General features: G+C 38.0%; 2 protein-coding genes across 3 annotated transcripts in view; one reads left to right on the forward strand and one right to left on the reverse strand.

The window, feature by feature from the left end:
* Positions 1-20,938, reverse strand: part of LOC135124348 (protein jagged-1b) — a 201,443-nt gene that overhangs the window by 26,480 nt on the left and 154,025 nt on the right. Inside the window, exons 3-7 of the mRNA XM_064049350.1 lie at positions 17,131-17,185; positions 15,864-16,118; positions 15,667-15,727; positions 9,752-9,885; positions 1,825-2,058 (exon numbers count right to left, since the gene is read on the reverse strand). Of these exons, the coding sequence (XP_063905420.1) occupies positions 1,825-2,058; positions 9,752-9,885; positions 15,667-15,727; positions 15,864-16,118; positions 17,131-17,185 (739 nt within the window). The remainder of the gene's footprint in view (positions 1-1,824; positions 2,059-9,751; positions 9,886-15,666; positions 15,728-15,863; positions 16,119-17,130; positions 17,186-20,938) is intronic.
* Positions 1-20,938, forward strand: part of LOC135124354 (senecionine N-oxygenase-like) — a 433,910-nt gene that overhangs the window by 20,774 nt on the left and 392,198 nt on the right. The window lies entirely within an intron of this gene.

Consider the following 20,938-nt stretch of genomic DNA (forward strand, 5'->3'; position numbering starts at 1 on the left):
GGCTTCGGCTCGACTATTTCTTCACTTTCTCTTCTTCTTTAAAGCGAGTTTTATCGGATTCGCTTGTGTTTTTATTCGCGAAAGGTTGATCCGGTGGGAACGTGGTGTTTTTAAGGCGGCGGGAGTTTTAATGGGCTTCATGCTGGGAGACGTTATTTCATAAGATGGGCACGGGGTACAAAAAGTTGGACTCGAAAAACGAGGTCCACAGGGAAAAGAAGAAATGGAATGACCAAAAATAGACGTCTCACAAGACTTTTTGCAGCTGTGCGTAAGCATTGTTGTATAATTAATAGTACTAGACTTTCCCATTTGCCAATCATAAGGAAATCACTACTCTAGAGTTAATAAATTGTCGGTTTTGGCAACCTCAAGGTCTGCTCCCTTCAGGAGGTTATTTATAAGTAATTATGAAGATATATGTCTATCATGAAATATCAAATGGCTACCTATAATTTTTGATTGTGCCATTTACTTTTAGGCTGAGATAATTCCGTGCAACGAGTTTTTCGTGACCGAAGACATGCCACCGAAAACTGCTTTAAATTAGAAGCTACACGTTTTTCCTAACGTGTGATTATTGTGACATATTTTTGCATAATTCAAAGAAAAACTATTCCATAAACAAACATTACCACAAAAAAGAAACCTTAAAGACAAAATTATATGTTCTGTGGACACAGGTCTCACCAATCACTACGTAACTGTGGTTTAACTATAGTTTTTTCAGACAAAATCGTGATTTCAATATCCACTAATCTAATGAAGACGAAACCACAATTTCCACAAAAAGCAGAATAACTTAATTCCAGTAACCGAAAAAGCTTTGTCCACTATTATAGCCTTTAACTGTATTGAGTTAACCTCAAAAAAATTAATTGGTTGGTTTGTTGTTAAAGTTTGACTTACTTTAAGCTTACTCAGTCTGGCTTTAAATTCTCGGAATCGTTTAATATTTAATAGATTGTGTCTTAAAAAAAAGTACGGCGTTGATTTTGCCGCCTATGCTGTATGGTGAATATTACTATAAATGTGCGGCAAATTTGAAACACCAAAATTTCAGGAAATGTGTGACACCCGTAATTACAATTTTGTAACTAATACTGCTAGCGTAGTTTATGACAGATCCAGGCAATAATTTTCAAAAACTTCGCTCAGTGACACACGAAGTCCAAAACAAGCATTATTACCATAGATGTATCAACCTTCACGCCCATGTTATTATATACTCGGTGATTAGTAACTATAAAAATTCAAAGTTCTTTCCTTGTGCTGTAACCGATCGTCTATTTATTACTTAGTAGCTTTGATTGGATTTGTGTGTAGGTGTAACTTAATAATCCCCAACACCATAATTATAGGCCGAGCATTATTAATATTGTCTGAGGCAAAGAAACCAAACGTTATGCAGAAAATAAACCGAATATTTTTCCTACTGTAACTCAAGCTCGTACGATTCTCACGACCTGATTATTAATATAATCTTTAATTCAATTAATTAAACTTAATTGTGTGAAACCTCTGGAACTAATCAGAAATCTAACAATCCAACAAAAGAAAGGGGCTGCTTCTCATCAATCAACGCTACAAGAGGCTCCAATGATGAACAAGTGTCAAGTGTAGTTTACAATGCTCCCTTCACATACTTTCAACCACTCGACCCCAACGAAAGATTTATCGATAACAGTAGGTCGCAGAGTAAATAAAACGCGGTTTACATTAGGGGAAAGGTAAACTTAAATATCACACATTTGATAGCTTATTTATCTTGGGACGAACTCACAGTACATCGCTGTGACAGCTTTTCAAGCTACGATGACTTACCGACATTACACGTGGTCCCGGTCCATCCCGGGGCGCACTCGCAGCTGAAGGAGCCTCCGGCTTCCAGACAAGTCCCTCCGTGGAGGCACGGTTGTGGAGCGCACGGGTTGTCCACGACTTCGCAATTGGTACCGGAAAACCCTTCCGGGCATGTGCACAAGTAATTATCCGGGGCCGTGTTCTCACAGGTGCCCCCATTTAAACACGGTTCATGGGTTCCGCAGTAATTTAAATCTGAAAAGATTAAAAAGTTAGACGCTGAAAAAAGCGCTTGTTTTAGGAATTATAATTAGCCTGCTTGACCTCCGTGATTGACAGGATGAGTGAACCGAATTGATGGTTCGATGGGAATTGTGCTGTTTTCGAAAGGTAAATTGGTGTTACGGGGCTTCCTTTTAATAACATGTTGGATGGCTGAAATAATTAACGGCCCGCATTTGCATAATGGGCGAGAGATCCTGAAATAAGCTTTCAGGATTTGGGTTACGTCATCTCAAAATTTTGCTGAGTAGCTATATTGAACACCCTATGGTGTCACAATGCGTAATCGACACTTGCTTCAGATTCACACTTTTTTTCTTCCATAATGTGCGCTTAATTGCCGCCCTCGTCTACACATGTCGAAGGGTTAAACTATCCCTATTTAAAAACTTTTGTTAATTTAATAAAGGGGGTTGGAACGGCCGCATGATCAAGTGCAGCATTGTCCCGGACCACAATCCATAACGCCCCTGTTGCTCTATTTTTTTATGGAGATGGTGATGAATGGACAATGTTCCCTTTAGGACACTCGAGTTTTTTCTGTTTTGTACACAACAGTTGTACGAGGGCGCATCTGTCGAATTCTCATTATTTTTTTCGAATATTCTCGTGACAAAGCGCGATCGTGCGGTGAAGTTTATGATTATTAAGTTGTATGGAAATGACAGATCGCTTGCATGGTACATTAGCTTTTTTAGACATTATTCATTGAGTGTTATTATGTAACTACATTCTCCATTATTCTTGCTGTGCACGTTTTTAATGGATTGTTTTTGTGGGAAAGGTGCTTAAAGAATCGAGGCAGAAGTGGCTTTTTTTCAAAATAAGGCAATAAAAGGCCATTAAGGTGGAACGCTAGACGACAGACAAGTTTGAATTAGGCGCCATTTTTTGGCCTGAATGTATTACTAACGAATATTTAATATGATAGGGGTCTTTAAAATAGGTGTCAGTATGAGGCTTTTCAAGCGATTTTAGTGTTTAAGACACAAAAAAGGGGAAAACAGATGACAATGGTGATATTTTACGATATTTCTGCCACATTTTTTTGGTTGATTGAACTGTTTTTAGGGACTTAGAACATGAAAAAAGCTGTAGTGAATACATCTACATCATTTTATCATAGACAAAAGGAAAACATTATATTTAACTTATATTTTCATTTTTTTACTTAATAATATACATAGCCAGCTTTCCATAACAAGAAACCTAAAACATGGTTAAAATGGTACATTTTTGCAAGGAAATATGGATTTTGCAATTATGGGGTGGAGCCTAATTGCAAAATCGATATTTTCTTATACAAACTTTCTATTCTAAAAATGTTTTAAGTTTCTTGCTGTGAAAAAAGTCTACATACTATATTAAAGCAAAAATGCAAAATGTAAGCCCGCCCACCCGCCCTATCGCATTTGTTATGATTTTTTTTTTTTCGCCGAGAACCAAGGGGGCGGAGCTTAACTGCAAAATACTTATTTCTTTACACGAAACTAAAAATATATTTTTCAGTATTGTGTTCTTCAAAGAATATTATGTGTATTAGGACACAAATGCAAATATAAACCCCGCCCACCCACCCCATCGCAATTGTGATATATTTTTTTATTATTAGGAACTTAAAACATGTTTAAAATGGTACATTTTTTCAAGGAAATGTGGATTTTTCAAATAGTCCGCCCCTAGGTCTGTCAACGAATAAAAACTTCATTACTATTTAGATCAAGGCAGGTATGGGTGGGGCTTAATCTTTGGCATACATTTTTTTCTTATTATACATAGCATTTTTTGAATAATACGATACTCAAAAAAATGTCTTACATGGTAATTTTTTGTAGAAAAATAGTTATTTTGCAATTAAATTCCGCTCCTGTGGCTTTCGACGATTAAAAAAAATCATTACAATTGAGATTGGGGCGTTACTTATATTTTGCCTGTTTTTTTCTTACTATACATAGCCATCTTTTCAGAACAAGAAACTTAAAACATAGTAAAAATGCTACATTTTTGCGAGGAAATATGGATTTGGCAATTATGGGGCGGAGCCTAATTGCAAAATCGATGTTTTCGTAGACAGATTTTCCATTTTAAACATGTTTTAAGTTTCTTGTAGTGAAAAAAAAGTCTACACATATTAAAACAAAAAGGCAAAATGAAAGCCCTCCCGCCCGCCCTATCTCAATTGTAACGATTTTTTTATTTGCCGAGAACCAAAAGGGCGGAGCTTAACTGCAAAATACTCATTTCTTTACAAGAAATCAAAAATGTTTGAGTATCGTGTTGTTCAAAGAATACTATGTATATTAAGAAAACAAAGGCAAAATATAAACCCCGCCCACCCACCCCATCTCACTTGTGATGATTTTTTTATTCTTAGAAACTTATACACGTTTAAAATGGTAAATTTTTGTAAGAAAATATGGATTTTATCATTAAGCCCCGCCCCTCGGCTCACGACGAATAAAAAAAAAATCATCAGAATTGAGATAGGGCGGGTGGGCGGGGCTTACATTTTGCCTTGTTTTCTTAATATGTGTAGTCATCTTTTCAAGAACCTTCAAACATGTTTAAAATGGTAAATTTGTATAGGGAAACATCGATTTGACAATTAAACTCCGCCCCTCGGCTCACGACGAACAAAAAAATCATCAGAATTGAGATGAGGAGGGTGGGCGGGCCTTATATTTTGCCTTTTATTTCTTAATAAACATAGTTATCTTTTCATAACAAGAAACTTAAAACATGGTAAAAATGGTACATTATGAGGCGGTGTCTAATTGCAAGATCGATGTTTTCTTAGACAGATTTTCCATTTTAAACATGTTTTAAGTTTCTTGTAGTAAAAAAAAGTCTATACATATTAAAACAAAAAGGCAAAATGAAAGCCCGCCCACCCGCCCTATCTCAATTCTGATGATTTTTTTTATTGGCCGAATACTAAGGGGGTGAAGCTTAACTGTAAAATACTTATTCTTTACAAGAAATTAAAAGCATGTTTTTGAGTATCGTCTTGTTCAAAGAATACTATGTATATTAAGAAAACAAAGGCAAAATATAAACCCCGCCCACCCACCCCATCTCAATTGTGATGATTTTTTTATTCTTAGAAACTTAAAACACGTTTAAAATGGTAAATTTTTGTAAGAAAATTTGGATTTTACAATTAAGCCCCGCCCCACGGCTCACGACGACTAAAAAAAAAATCATGAGAATTAAGATAGGCCGGGTGGGCGGGGCTTACATTTTGCCTTGTCTTCTTAATATGTGTAGACATCTTTTCATAACAAGAACCTTCAAACATGTTTAAAATGGTAAATTTGAATAGAGAAATATCGATTTTACAATTAAGCTCCGCCCCTCGGCTCACGATGAATAAAAAAAATCATCAGAATTGAGACAGGGCGGGTGGGCGGGGATTAAATTTCTCCATGTTTTCTTAATATGTGCAGTCGTCTTTTCACCACAAGAAACTTGAAACATGGTGAAAATGGTACATTTTTACAAGGAAATATGGATTTTGCAATTATAGGGCGGAGCCTAATAGCAAATTAGATATTTTCTTGTACAAATTTTCCATTTTAAATATATTTTAAGTTTCTTGTTGTGAAAAAAAGTCTACATAATATATTAAAAAAAATATCGCAATTGTGATGATTTTTTTTATTCATCGAGAACCAAGGGGCGGAGCTTAACTGCAAAATACTTATTTCTGTACACGAAACTAAAAATATATGTTTGAGTATCGTGTTGTTCAAAACATATTATGTGTATTAAGGAAAAAAGGCAAATATAAACCCCGCCCACCCACCCCATCTCAATTGTGATGATTTTTTTTATTATTAGAAACTTAAAACATGTTTAAAATGGTAAATTTTTCGAAGGAAATGTGGATTTTTCAAATAGGGTCCGCCCCTAGGTCTGTCAACGAATAAAAACTTCATTACTATTTAGATCAAGGCAGGTATGGGTGGGGCTTAATTTTTCGTATTAATTTTTTTCTTATTATACATAGCATTTTTTGAATAATACGATACTCAAAAACATGCCTTACATGGTAATTTTTTGTAGAGAAATAATGATTTTGCAATTAAATTCCGCTCCTGTAGCTTTTGACGATTAAAAAAATCATTACAATTGAGATTGAGTGGGTGGGCGGGGCTTATATTTTGGCTTTTTTTTTCTTACTATACATATCCATATTTTCAGAACAAGAAACTTAAAACATAGTTATTACAAAATCGATGTTTTCTTATACAAATTTTCCATTTTAAACATGTTTTAAGTTTCTTGTAGTTAAAAAAATATCTACACATATTAAAACAAACAGGCAAAATGGCAAAATTTTGCCTGGTTTTCTTAATATGTGTAGTCATCTTTTCAAGAACCTTCAAACATGTTTAAAATGGTAAATTTGTATAGGCAAACATCGATTTGACAATTAAACTCCGCCCCTCGGCTCACGATGAATAAAAAAATCATCAGAATTGAGATAGGGCGGGTGGGCGGGGCTTACATTTTGCCTTGTTTTCCTAATATATGTAGTCATCTTTTCACCACAAGAAACTTAAAACATGGTGAAAATGGTACATTTTTACAAGGAAATATGGATTTTGCAATTATAGGGCGGAGCCTAATTGCAAATTAGATATTTTCTTATACAAATTTTCCATTTTAAATACGTTTTAAGTTTCTTGTTGTGAAAAGAAGTCTACGTATATTAAAACAATGAGGCAAAATTTAAGCCCGCCCACCCGCCCTATCTCAATTGTAACGATTTTTTTGTTATTTGCCGAGAACCAAGAGGGCGGAGCTTAACTGCAAAATACTTATTTTTTACAGGAAACTAAAAACATGTTTTTGAGTATCGTGTTGTTCAAAGAATACTATGTGTATTAAGAAAACAAAGGCTAAATATAAACCCCGCTCACCGACTCATCTCAATTGTCATGATTTTTTTTATTCTTAGAAACTTAAACACGTTTAAAATGGTAGATTTTTGTAAGAAAATATGGATTTTACAATTTAGCTCCGCCCCTCGGCTCACGACGAATAAAAAAAAATCATCAGAATTGAGATAGGGCGGATGGGCGGGGCTTACATTTTGCCTTGTTTTCTTAATATGTGTAGTCATCTTTTCATAACAAGAACCTTCAAACATGTTTAAAGTGGTAAATTTGTATAGGGAAATATCGATTTTACAATTAAGCTCCGCCCTTCGGCTCACGATGAATAAAAAAAATCATCAGAATTGAGATAGGGAGGGTGGGCGGGGCTTATATTTTGCGTTTTATTTCTTAATAAACATAGCTATCTTTTCACAACAAGAAACTTTAAACATGATAAAAATGGTATATTTTTGCAATTATGAGGCGGTGCCTAATTGCAAAATCGATATTTTCTTATACAAACTTTCCATTTTAAACATGTTTTCAGTTTCTTTTGTGAAACGAAGCCTACATATGTTAAAACAAAAAGGCAAAATTTAAGCCCGCCCACCCGCCCTATATCAATTGTGATGACTTTTTTTTATTCGCCAAGAACCAAAGGGAGATTAACTGCAAAATATTTATTTCTATACAAGAAATTAAAAACATGTGTTTGATACCGTGTTGTGCAAAGAATACTATGTATATTAAGAAAAAAATGCCAAATATACGGAAATATAGATTTTGCAAATGCGCTCCGCCCCTAGGTAACGAATAAAAATTTCATTACTATTTAGATCAGGGCTTAATCTTTGGCTTTATTTTGTTTTTTTTTTTATATCCAAAGTATTGTTTGAATAACCCGATAGTCAAAAATATGTCTTACATGGTAATTTCTTGTAGACAAATAATAACGATTTTGCAATTAAATTCCGCTCCTTTGATTCTCGACGATTGAAAAAAAAATCATCACAATTGAGACAGGGTGGGTGGGCGGGGCTAACATTTTCCTTTGTCTTCTTAATATGTGTAGTCATCTTCTTACAAGAAGACACTGAAAACATGTTTAAAATGGTAAATTTGTATAGGGAAATATCGATTTTGCAATTACGCTCCGCCCCTCGCTCTGACAACGAATGAAAAATTCATCACAATTGAGAATTGAGGTCGGGGCGGGTATGGGTGGGGCCTAATCTTTGGCTGTATTTTTTTCTTAATAGTCATAGTATGCTTTGAACAACACGATACTCAAAAACATGTTTTTAATTTCTCGTAGAGAAATAACGATTTTGCAGTTAAGCTCCGCCCTCTTGGCTCACGATGAATGAAAAAAATCATTACAATTGAGATAGGGCGGGTGGGCGGGCCTACTTTTTTTTCCTTAAAACGGCAAGTTATTATGACAACGGAAGATCGTTTGAGGACCGAAAATGAATTACCATAAAGCACCAAAGCATAGATGTGCCGATTTTGCCCAAACCTGTTCTCAGACCTGTACACGACAACTTCATTCCGCTTTTAATTTGACAAACCTCATTATGTTACCAGTGATAAAGAGTCAAAATGGCGCGTGCAGATAACAAGTTATAGCGATGTGTTAATATAAAAAGTTCATCAACACTATAAACGCTGGATTAAATTACACTGACCGTCCGTGTGCAGCACGATAATTCGCCTCCAAAACCCACAAGTATCTCAGGAATTTGGCGAATTTAGCATCACTAGACTCAGATCAATTTGATTTATAGAAAAAATCGCGCACACCTGGGAACGAATTAAACTTTGAAAACGCGAAAAAACTCCACACAATTATAGCTGATGACCGAAAACAGGCAATTAACTCCGTCTATTAGAAGCACATGACCTTGCCAATTCTAAGTGTCACGCTGCGGAAATTTGACCAATCACCAAAAATTTTAATTACCATACAGGACGCGCTTCCTCGTTTTTTGCTAAACGTTACGAGTTCAAGAACTACATTAGGTTGCGCAGCCTCCGGCTGTTTGCCACCATAAATAAGAGTTAGTAACCCACGAAATTAAACAAAAGCTCGCTGACATACGAGGCTTTATGGACCTAATCCTTTTTTTCTTCGGACGTATCCGGTTGAGATTAGAGGACTTAGGCGTATTATGGTCCCAAGAACTCGACACTCGCACCTGTAAAATATCCCACGGTGTTTCAAAGTGCAGCAGCAAGCATGTGTTGGTTCTCTTTAGCTTTACGTTTTTAACTAAGCTTCTTAAATTAGTTTATCGCCTCTTGCATATTAATGCTATTATTATGGTAAGTAATGGGAAGTGAACGTGGAAAACAACAGCTTTTGTTATGTAATGTTGGCAGGGGTGTTGTCCTTAAGTAACAACAAACGTCGAGAAGTTGGTGTAAAATATTCAAAATTACAGCTTCAATTTTTGAAAATCAAACTTAAATTTGACACCAACATTGGTATGTTGGGAACAGAGTCCACATTATGCAAAAATTGATGTAAAACTATTTACGAAGAGCTTCTCACGTCCCTGAAATATAATAATCGAACAAGTCCAGTTTTTTTGGATGACTGGAGAAGTTGACAATGAAATTTTTCAACAGATATTTATTTCACAAATTTTTGAGATGACGCTATCGGTAGTACCTTTCGGAAACCTCAATTCTAGGATACTAGAAGTGACCAAAATAATTTAGAAGTTGGGATTGTCAAGACAACGACTAAGCACATTTTTTGCTTCTCTTTTTTCCATTACCTTGATCGCATAAGATTCCTCCCCAGTTGGTATCACAGATGCACTGCCACGACGACCCATTGCAGTACCCGTGCTTGCATCCGGGGTAGGGCTCGCACTGGTCGCAGAAGTCCCCTCGCCATCCGGGCCGGCAACTGAAAAGCATAAAATCCGTGAAAGATTTTTAAAAGCGTGTAAATACATGCAGGTTGCGCAACAGAGTCTCTTTTTGCCGCGATTTCTCGGAAGCGTCTCGCCTTTTCCGTTCCCGACACAATGCAATGATTGCTCCGTTTTATTGTGGTACGAGCCGTGACAAATTTGCACCTCCAACACACTTCTAACAGTGTTATTAACACCATAATGCACGTCCCGACGGAAGTGTAGAATATGCTTCGGCGGCGAAAAAACCGACTCATTTTGTGTGCTTTGCCCTCAAGAGGCAGGAATTTCACGCCGAGACCGCTGACCGTAACTGAGACGTGGAGACTTCGACGGGAGGTCAAGAGGGGAACTTTGGGATGTCGAGATGGAAGAGGTGCGTTTTTGTGTTGGCAATAGTTAAATTTGGTACTAGGAAGTGGTTAAAGTAACGCCAAAAGGGGAAAGAAAAGGTTGACTTTGGGTTTTAGGTCAAAAACAACGAGAAAACGGAAAAATGTAACTGGATTTACTTGACCACCTTTACCAAGTAGAATGATAAGCAGGAATTCTTGCACGCAATTTACAATTACATAACCTGAATTTGCACAAATACAGATGGTTAAATGTTGCTAAACGTATTTTGGAGGTCGATGTATCTACAAAGGATCGAAATAAATAAAAACGCTGAAGTTTGAAGAATTTTTATTATTTAAACTAATTTTTTAAGTATTTTGGCAGAACCAAGATAACAGTAAAAAATGTGAGGCTTTATAGGTTAGTTTTTGTGTTGTCTTTGTAAAAATAATATTGACGTCACACCAGAGGAGTCAAAATGTGTTTTTTACGAAATATTATCACTTAAATAACATTAAATAAGTCGAAGCCATTTGAAATAACATAGGAAAGTAGAAGGAAATATAATTTTAGAAAACAAAAACAAATAGAAAGAAAAATATTGAGAAAACGGCAACACTACTTAAAGGGAAAATATTGCACAAAAATATATTCATAAGTAATTGTGAAAAAAAAAAAAAATCAAAAGGCGGATTCATGAACCAGGAGTACAGGACTACATTATTTTATAAAATCTCTTTACCATACAAGATGATTAGGGGATGACTTCAGATTGTTGGTGGCGATGACTAGCCAAATTTTGGTTAGTATTTTACCATCTACATGATATTTCTAATATACATACAATATTTGACAACAATTGGTCTAGTAGTTTCGGTATGTCCAACAAAAATTGACATAGACGACAAACAGACAGATAGACGGAAACGGGAGGTTATAGAACGTCGGGAAAATATCAAGTCGCCTGGACCCTATTACAATACTCCCTTAGTTTACGCTCGGGAAGTAAAAACTTACAAATTTAAAGATCAAAACTCGGAAATCAAAGCAAAAAAAAATGGCACAAGATATTGATGAAGAAAGTTAAAAAAAGTTGCAACAAATTAAAGAGTTTATCTAAATAGAATAAGAAAAAAAAGTATAAGTATAATATAATATGAAAGAGGAATTAAGATTAATATTACTGAAAATCTGTAAACATAAACATAATAATCTCAAATTTTGAATGCACTTTTTTAAATTACGACCTTCTATAAATTGACTCAATACCGCACTCAACCCAATATTGCTGGCAATGTAAGAAAATATAAATTTATGTTAAAATGAAGACTATAATAATGGAAGAAATAATTAAAGAAAAGACAATAAATTCACAAGAATAGTATGAAAGAACTATGGAAAAACGAAGAGGAAAAAAAAAAGAAGAAAAAGTCCGCTTAAAAGCGCAGAAGAACTTGTGAAATGTGTGATTACAAAAATTTAAAAAATCAAAAATTCATCCAAAAATTGAAGGCAAATATTAATCACATAAAGGAAAAAACGAAAAGCGGGAGAGGTAAGAGAATAAAGAGGAAGAGGGAAAGTGTGATAGAACCGCCGATAGAAAAAGAGCGATAGATGTGCCGAACGGGAGAAAGAGAGGAACAGGGGCGCCGAGAAAGAGAATGATAGAGGTGCCGAAAGGGAGAGAGATGCAGGCAGAGGGAGAGGCAACAGAGGAGAGGCGGAAAAGAGGGGGTCACACACAGACAGAAATAGACAGAGAAACACAGAGACACATCGAGAGCGAGGTAGAGGGAGAGAGAGGCAGAAGGGGAAGGCCAGAGTGGGAGAGGCAGAAGAAGAGGGGCTGAAAGAGAGAGGCAGAAGAAGAAGGGCAGAAGGAGATAGACAGAGGGAGGGAGGCAGAAGAAGATATTGAGAATGAGAGAGAGAGAGACCGAGCCAGAAAGGCAGAGAGACGCCGAGCGAAAGAGCGGGGGAAAAAGGCGTCGAGAAAGAGTGAGGCGCCGAGAAACAGAGTAGGGCGCTGAGAAAGAGTGAGGCGCCAAAAAAGAGAGTGAGGCGCTGAGAAAAAGAGTGAGGCGCCGAGAAAAAGTGAGGTAGAAGGAGAGGGTCGTGGAGAGAGGGGAACATACAAGCAGAGATAGAAAGACACAGAGAGAGGCGCAGAGAAAGAGGGGGGCAGGGGAGAGAGGCAGAGGTAAAGATAAAGAGTGAGGCACCGCGAAAGAAAGAGTGAAGCACCGCGAAAGAAAAAATGAGGTGTCGAGAAAGAGAAGTATAGGGGGAGAGGCAGAAGGAGTAAAGCGGGAAGAGAGACATACAGATTGGGAGGCAGAGGGAGAGGCACCGAGATAGAGAGGCAGAGGGAGGGAGACAGAGAGGTAAAGGCAGAGAGAGGCAGAGGGAGAAAGGCAGAGAAGTAGAGGGAGAAAGGCAGAGAGAGGCGCCGAGTGAGGGAACGCGAGAGAAATAGGCGTCGAGAGATAGCAAAATACGCCGAGGAAGAGAGGGTGAGGCGCCGAGAAAAGGAGAGTGAGGCGCCGAGAAAATGAGAGTGAGGCGCCGAAAAAAGGAGAGTGAGGCACCGAGAAAGAGAATAGGCGCTGAGAAAGAGAGTAAGGCGCTGAGAAAGAGTGAGGCAGAAGGAGAGAGAAGGGAACGGAACATACAGGGAGAGATCGAGGCATAGAGAGACAGAGAGCGGGGGCAAGGGACGGAGAGCGAGAGAAAGGGGCAGGGGAAACACGCAGAGGTAGAGGTAAATGTGGAGAGGGAGAGAGAGGTGCCAGAGAGTGAGGCACCGCGAAAGAGAAAATGTGTCGCCGAGAGAACGAGTGAGAGCGGCGCCGAGAAAGAGAGGTATAGGGGGAGAGGCAGAAGGAGAAAGGCGGAAAGAGAGAAATACAGATAGAGGGGCATCGAGAGAGAGAGAGGGAGAGGCGTCGAGAGAGAGAGAGAGAGAGAGAGGCGTCGAGAGAGAGAGAGAGAGAGAGAGAGAGAGAGAGAGAGAGAGAGAGAGAGAGAGAGAGAGAGAGAGAGAGAGAGAGGAGAGAGAGAGAGAGGGAGAGGAGAGAGAGAGAGGGAGAGGCGTCGAGATACAGAGGCAGAGGGAGTGAGGCAACGCGAGAGAGGCAGAGATAGGCAGAGGGAGAAAGGCAGAGAGAGGCGCCGAGTGAGAGAACGCGAGAGAAAGAGGCGTCGAGAAAGAATGAGGAGCGCCGAGAGAAAGAGGGTGAGGCGCCGAAAATAGTGAGGTGCTGAGAAAAAGAGTGAGGCGCCGAGAAAGAGTGAGGCGCCGAGAAAGAGTGAGGCAGAAGGAGAGGGTCGTAGAGAGAGGGGAACATACAAGGAGAGATAGAAAGACACAGAGAGAGGCGCAGAGAAAGAGGGGGGCAGGGGAGAGAGGCAGAGAGAGAAACAGTGAGAGAGAGGGGGGCAGGGGAAAAGGCAGAGGTAAAGATAGAGAGTGAGGCACCGCGAAAGAAAGAGTGAGGCACCGTGAAAGAAAAAATGAGGTGCCGAGAAAGAGAGGTATAGGGGGAGAGGCAGAAGGAGAAAAGTGGATAGAGAGACATACAGATTGGGAGGCAGAGGGAGAGGCACCGACATAGAGAAGCAGAGGGAGCGAGGCAGCGCGAGGGAGACAGAGAGGGAAAGGCAGAGAGAGGCAGAGGGAGAAAGGCAGAGAGAAGTAGAGGAGAAAGGCAGAGAGAGGCGTCGAGAAAGAGTGAGGCGCTGAGAAAGAGTGAGGCAGAAGGAGAGTGAGAACATACAGGGAGAGATAGAGGCACACACACACACAGAGAGAGAGGGGGGCAGGGGAAAGAGACAGAGGCAAATGTGGAGAGGGAGAGAGAGGTGCCAGAGAGTGAGGCACCGCGAAAGAGAAAATGTGTCGCCGAGAGAGAGGGAGAGGTAGGAGAAAGAGGCAGAGAGAGGCGCCGAGAGTGGGACATCTTGAAAAAAAGAGTGAGGCGCCAAGAGCAAGGGAGAGGGAGAAAGAGAACGAGGGGCGCCGAGAACTAGAGGTATAGGGAGAGAGGCAGAGGGAGAAAGGCGGAAAGAGGGAGGCAGCGAGAGAGAAGGGAATTAATAAAAAAACAGCGAAACTAGAGAACTATAAACACAAGTCAATTGAAAACCAGAAAAGAAATGAGATGGAAAGTATACAACAAATGATAATAAAGACATCGAGGTCAAAACGACGAGAAAGAAAAAATGGAATGCGTAGAACTCACTAGAAAACAAATAAATATACAGACAACAAAAAGGTGTATCAAACGTTTTTTTTCATTGATTCTGTGTGAAATGAATTAAAAATTATCTTTGGATATAATGTAATTCGGTATGCGTTTCCAAAGTGCTTTTATCGTGTAGATATCGATTTTTTCCAACATATGCCACTGAAGATGAATAGGGTAAGTAGCATACCTCTGACCTTTGAGTGAAATATGTGCACTTCGCTGTGCGTATGGCATTCCTTGCCAGGGTCGGCATTAGATTTTATCGAAAACCGTGCGGAGCCCGTCCGTTCTGGCATTAATTACGAAAGAAAGCAGTAGGCGTAGCCCTGCTAATACAACAGAAGTTAATATATAATCTTCGGATATCTGGCATCAATAACAACGAAATATAATCGTTTATAATAACCGACAATTAAATTCGTATCAGATTTATGAAAGGCCTGTTAAAAAAATAACAGTTACGAAACGGCGCAGAGGAATGACTCGAACGCAAACACAATTAATCAAGTGCAATTTTCGCGTTAGCTGGAAATAAAAGCAAATAGGTGAGTGATAAAGGCGAACTCGGAAAAAAAGTAACGTGCAGAGATGGCTCGCGGCCAGTCGGCTTCAACGTGTAATTATTAAATGCCGATATTTTAGCGTCTCGGACCCAATTCAATTTACACCATCAGCAATTACGTATTTGTTGAGGAATCGCGGGTTGCGTAAGCCGCCAGACGACGCGGTTGCGAAAACTTAATTGGCTCATCTCAAAGTGGGTCCGAGACGTTTAAAATACGTTTCATTTTAATCAGAACGCGAGTGTTACGAGCTGATGGAGGAAGCAATTGCGAAGAGGATCACGTCATCACGTAACGTACCGAGATATCTTATTTATTGCAGTTTGCGGAAAAAGCGATTCTGCAAGATTAAATTATATCAATTGTCGGATAAATTGTATCTAACATAAAGAAGATACGTCAATTATTGGAGAAATAAATCGGTTTTAGGTATGGAATTTGATGGGTACGTGAGAAAGTCAGGAGTCGAGGAAACCATGCCGTGATGGGATTTGTTGAAGAGTTTTTTCTGGAGAAACTCTTCCTTATACACTTTTTAATTGCGGTATCCAATGAGAGATTAAAGAAGATTGATTTGACGGAAATGAAGCTTATTTGTAAAGAATGGAAATAAAGTTATACTAACTTGCACTCGCCGGGGTTATCACATTTGCCGTGGACGGGATGACAGCCTGGTTTACAAACAGCTGAAACAATGACGACATTAAGAAACACGTATGGTACATTTTTTACTTAAAACAATTACGGTAACTGAACATTGATTTTGTTTGTTTGGCACTATAATAATGCATAATATAAAATAAAAATCCAAACTATACGTACCAAAATCACACGTCGCCCCCTTCCATCCCTCTATGCACTCCTTGTCCCCATTCGAGTCGCAGATATAATGCCCGAACTTGTCATCCCTCGGCCTGCAGAACTTGGTGCAGGTGGCATTGTAGTAATGACTATCACATTTGACCCGCACCCTGTAGGTGAGGCGGGCCTTCGGCCCCCTGTGGTTGAGGGTGTGCCATTCCGCGCTCGGGTCGATGATGCCAGAATAGGTGGCTTCTTCTATTATGTCGTTAGTAGCTGTAAAAGAAAGAGGAAATTGATGAGGAGGAACGGAACGGGAGCCAGTAGCAAGTAGCAAGTGTCGACCGACGTCCTTGCCTAAAGATGTTCGTGATTGAATCGGAAGACTGCCCACGCTACAACAATCTCGCACACCCCCGGGACAATCGTGTAAAAGATGTTCTTCATTCATGAGGAGTTGTAAACAAGACCTACTGTGTGGTGAATCATGTGCTACCCGCTGGTGGTGGGTGGGTTAGGCAACAAGGTGAAATTCAACAGTGATGCGGAAGCCATCAACATTCACTTTAATCGGCAGAAAATTGCTTGATAAACAAAGCGTATTATTTTATGGAGGGAATTTTTGGTGATGTCATTCTGGGACTACTTGAATTAAGTTTATTGTGATTAAATAATTTCGCATCTTTGTAGCTAGTTGAAGTACCAGTTCTCAACTCGGTAAAAAATTTTGGATTTTACCACCTAATTCTGCAACATTCTTCAATCGCTTGTAACTTGTTTAACAATTTTAAAATGTCGACCGATTCCCCACGGACATTTTGACACGCCGGTGATAACACACTCAACTCAATTTGCATAATTGATTGGCAATGCAAGTCAAGAGGAGCGCCTCTAGCCATAGAATTGCACACCAGAATTTTATCAAACAGTCGTTGGGCAATCAGGGGTATGATGAACTAGGCACAAGTGGATATTTCTCGTGAAGCATCTCTTTTCGGTTGACAAGTGCCCGTTTCAAGTTGTACCAAACAAATTAAAACGGTGCGTGGTCGTCGGTAACAACCTCTTGAATATGTTTTGTTTGAGGTAGCACAAGTGTCAGCACCCAGTAGGTTAATTAGTTTTATTGGGAAAACATCACTCGAACAACTCGTAGAAAGTGTGAGTCCGTGTGGGTAGATTCTTGAATAAGTCAACATGCACTCGCACACCTTCTGATAGAGGATGATCTAGGATGGGTGTTGGACGCCCACAGGACGGACGGTGAGGAGCGTTACGCTATACTTACCAGGTAATGTAAAGTTATTGTGGTCCACAGCCTGAAGAATGAGAGTGAAGGATCTCTGCAACAACAATCTCAAATTAGCAACTTGGAATACAATAAGTGGTTTTTTTGGTACACAGAGGGAAACACGCAGATCTGTGTAATTATGATAATTAATTACCTATTTCAATTTAGCGATGGAATGAATAATTAATTACGCTTTGTTCTCATCTCTTCAAAATATTTTTGGAACAATTTTACCCCTCAACTTTGATTATTTATAACAACGTAACTTTAATTACAGGAGTTATCTTTACAACACACATAAAAATTTCATTGTTGACGGTATCTTCCAGAAGTGATATGTTGTACAAGCTCCTGAAGTGACTAATCTACCAACTAGTGTGACTTTCGGTGTTTTATTATTTCCGGGTTTTACTGCTTATCTTTTATGCATAGTTAACACTCAAGGATGCTCTCTTATTACCAAGTTACGCTTTAAAGCGGCTTCACTGCCGATAGATGGTACAAATATTTTTTTATTGGATGGACAGATCTTCTACATTGTTCAAGACGTGTTTGACAAAAATTTCACGACGAACTTAGTTGTAGTTTTTAAGTGCAACCCGTGTTTTCATTTATTCCTGTTTCAAGATCTTATCTCGTCTGACAACCGGAGAATATCGACACATTTTACAACCTTGTATGCCTCATTGTCAATGCAGTTTTTGTAAAGGAATCAAAATTCGCACGGCTAAGTGGCATCTCATCCAATTTATCAAGCTATAGGGGTCTAATCGCAAAATTATACATCGTGCCTTGTGAAGTGTAACGTCTATTAACGGTTCATTCATCCTTAACAATTAATCGCTCATTAGAACATTTTTATCTGCTTTTTCACACTAATTCCAGCCTCCACAATGCATCACCGCTTTCAAAAAACGTCAAAACGTCAAATCAACAAGCCGTCGTGACTCCACATTTCCATGTACACCCCCCACATGCAACATGGTTCCCGAAGCAGCACCCTGCGGGACCGCCGAAGAATGTCCGACTTTTTGGTTGTCGGCGCAATAAGTGGCAAGGTGGCGATGTGCCACCGTCTCTTCGTCCGTGAAGGAATGTATTCAATTTAACGGATAATGTCCGTGCCTGAGAACGGCAGACGATTTCTTTGTGATTTCTGCACGTACCCGGTGCGCCTCTGGTACTTATCGGTAGCAATCCGACTCCGCCACATTTATTCCACGCGAAATATCACTACCAATCTTGCCAACACAATAATCGAGTTCACCGACATCGCTCTGAAGACCACCGTGAAAAAATAACGCACGCCGGAAAAAAGGCGACAACGATCACAGTCGAGCCACTAGAATTGCAACGAAAAAATGTGATCGGGTGAAGCTATGAAAACGCCGTTGGTGGCGCGTCCATTATAGTCGTTAACATGTACATGAATTAAACTTATCGGATCCGGGATACATAGTTTAATTAATCCAAAACAAAGAACAATTACTGAGATATAAATCTGGTGATCAAAACGCAATTAACTCAGGTAACAATGTAATCGAAATTGTGGGCACGGGTAACTTCACAAAAATTACATACACCAATTTTCCAAAACTGTGACCCATGCACAGCATAATCGTTATTATGCAACATTCTTCAGGAAAGCACGTTATTGTTGTTTTGATGAGTTGTCAATACTGCCAGTTAGAGACGTTGTGCTAATAAATGCATTAGAGTGCATGGAACATGCGCATGCAGTTTTCTGTTTCCTTGACACGTCGATAAAGCAAAACGTGGAGATAATCCTGACCCTGAGGTGATCGACTGTCAATTAATATATATGTTTACGTAATGGGTTGATCGGTGAGTATGAATATAATAAGTAGCAGTGGTTACGCTTACTGTGAATAAGTACTTTTCTTGTTGATTGCTTATTAATCTTCTCATCATATTTACATAGCATTCGCATTTTAATTTCTATTTGCATAAGAATTTTTTCTGATTCACGTACCAGGAAAAGTTTGCAGTCAGTGTTCGTGGGAATATTACCAGTTTATTAGAAAAATAAAGAAAACTTGTTATACGAAATAATTATAGTTGTTACGGTTTATTATTTTTTAAATTGTTTTTATTGGGAATCGGGGATTTTTTTGATGACCGGATGACAATCTATAATGAAAAAGTTTAGCTCGTTCTAAGGTTGTTTGTTTATCCCTTTGTTACACTTTCGACCTCTAGAACGTATTTCCGGCCTCATGTCTTTGATAACTCCTACCATTTTTCCAAAATCGAATACTGAAATTACTTTTTTTAAATACTAAAAAAAATTGTATTTTAAAATCAATATTTCGCCTCTTATGAAAATTTCGGATTTTTTCCACCAGCTTCCAAATTCAACCAAAGTTACTTTCGATGTCATTTTTTCCATAATTCCGACTACTTTCCAGATTCGCCTTTTGAAAATATGACCTTTTTTTGGATTTAAAAAAAAATGGCAGTTCGAACCGAATATTTCTAAAATCTTGTCCGAAGACGAGAAAAATGTTTTATTTTTGGAATCAGCACCTCAAATTCTATATATCCTACAATATTTTGAGGATTTTTAGACAACTTTTTCGTAATCAAAATTCTTCAATATAACAGCTCCTGAAAATTTCGGAATTTTTCGAACACCTTCGAAATTTAACAAAAGATATTTATTGTACATTTAGATCTCCAGAAGTTACTTTGGGCCTCATTTCGTCATAATTCATACCCATTTTTCCAGAAAAACTCGCATGAAATATGTATGTATTCTTTTTATATAAAAAATAATAATAGAATAGATAAATCGCATCTCAAACCGCATATTTCTAAAATTTTTATTTCGGGACCATAGAAATGCTAATATATTTTAGAACTAGTAAGTTGAAATTTGGCTCAGTATTTTTTGAGGATTTTTAGACCACTTTTTCAAAATCTAATTTTTTTTAATATTTTAGAATTTTTTGGATTAAAAAAAAATCATTTCAAGCCAAATATTTCTAAAATCTTGCCCTGGACTATAAAAATGTTATATTTTTGTAAAGGGCATGCTGAAATCTATATCACAGAATTTTTTCAGCATATTTAGACAATTTTTTCAAAACCAAAACCGAATATTTCTAAAATCTTGTCCGAAGACGATAAAATTGTTTTATTTTTGGAATAAGCACCTCAAAATCTATATCCTAGAATTTTTTGAGAATTTTTAGACAATTTTTTCAAAATCGAAATTTTTCAAACACCTGAAAATTTCGGAAATATTCGAACACCTTTGAAACTTAACAAAAGACAGTTTATTGTACATTTAGATCTCCAAAAGTTACTTTGGGCCTCATATTTCTTCACAATTGACACCCATTTTTCCAGAAAAACTCATTGAAATATGTATTTTTTTGTAAAAAAAATAATAATAATAAAAGAAATAAATCGTATCTCAAACCGCAGATGTCTAAAATTTTTGTCCCGGGACCATAAAAATGCTAATATATTTTAGAATTGATAAGTCGAATTCTGTCTCAGGATTTTTTGAGGATTTTTAGACCACTCTTTCAAAATATTTTTTTTTAATATTTTAGAATTTTTGGATTAAAAAAAAACATTTATTTCAAACCAATCAGTTTAAAATCTTGGTCCGGGAGTATAAAAATGCTATAATTTTGGAATCAGTACGTCGAAATCTATATCCTAGAATTTTTTGCGGATTTGTAAACAACTTTTTTAAATTCAAAATTTTTCAATATGCCCTTTATAAAAATTTCGAAATTTTTCCACCAGCGTCTGAACTTAACTAAAGACATTT

Source organism: Zophobas morio, unplaced genomic scaffold (genome assembly GCF_036711695.1).
Source record: "Zophobas morio isolate AGI-343-1 ecotype UQ-CSIRO unplaced genomic scaffold, CSIRO_AGI_Zmor_V1 ptg000007l, whole genome shotgun sequence".
Lineage (NCBI taxonomy): Eukaryota > Metazoa > Arthropoda > Insecta > Coleoptera > Tenebrionidae > Zophobas > Zophobas morio.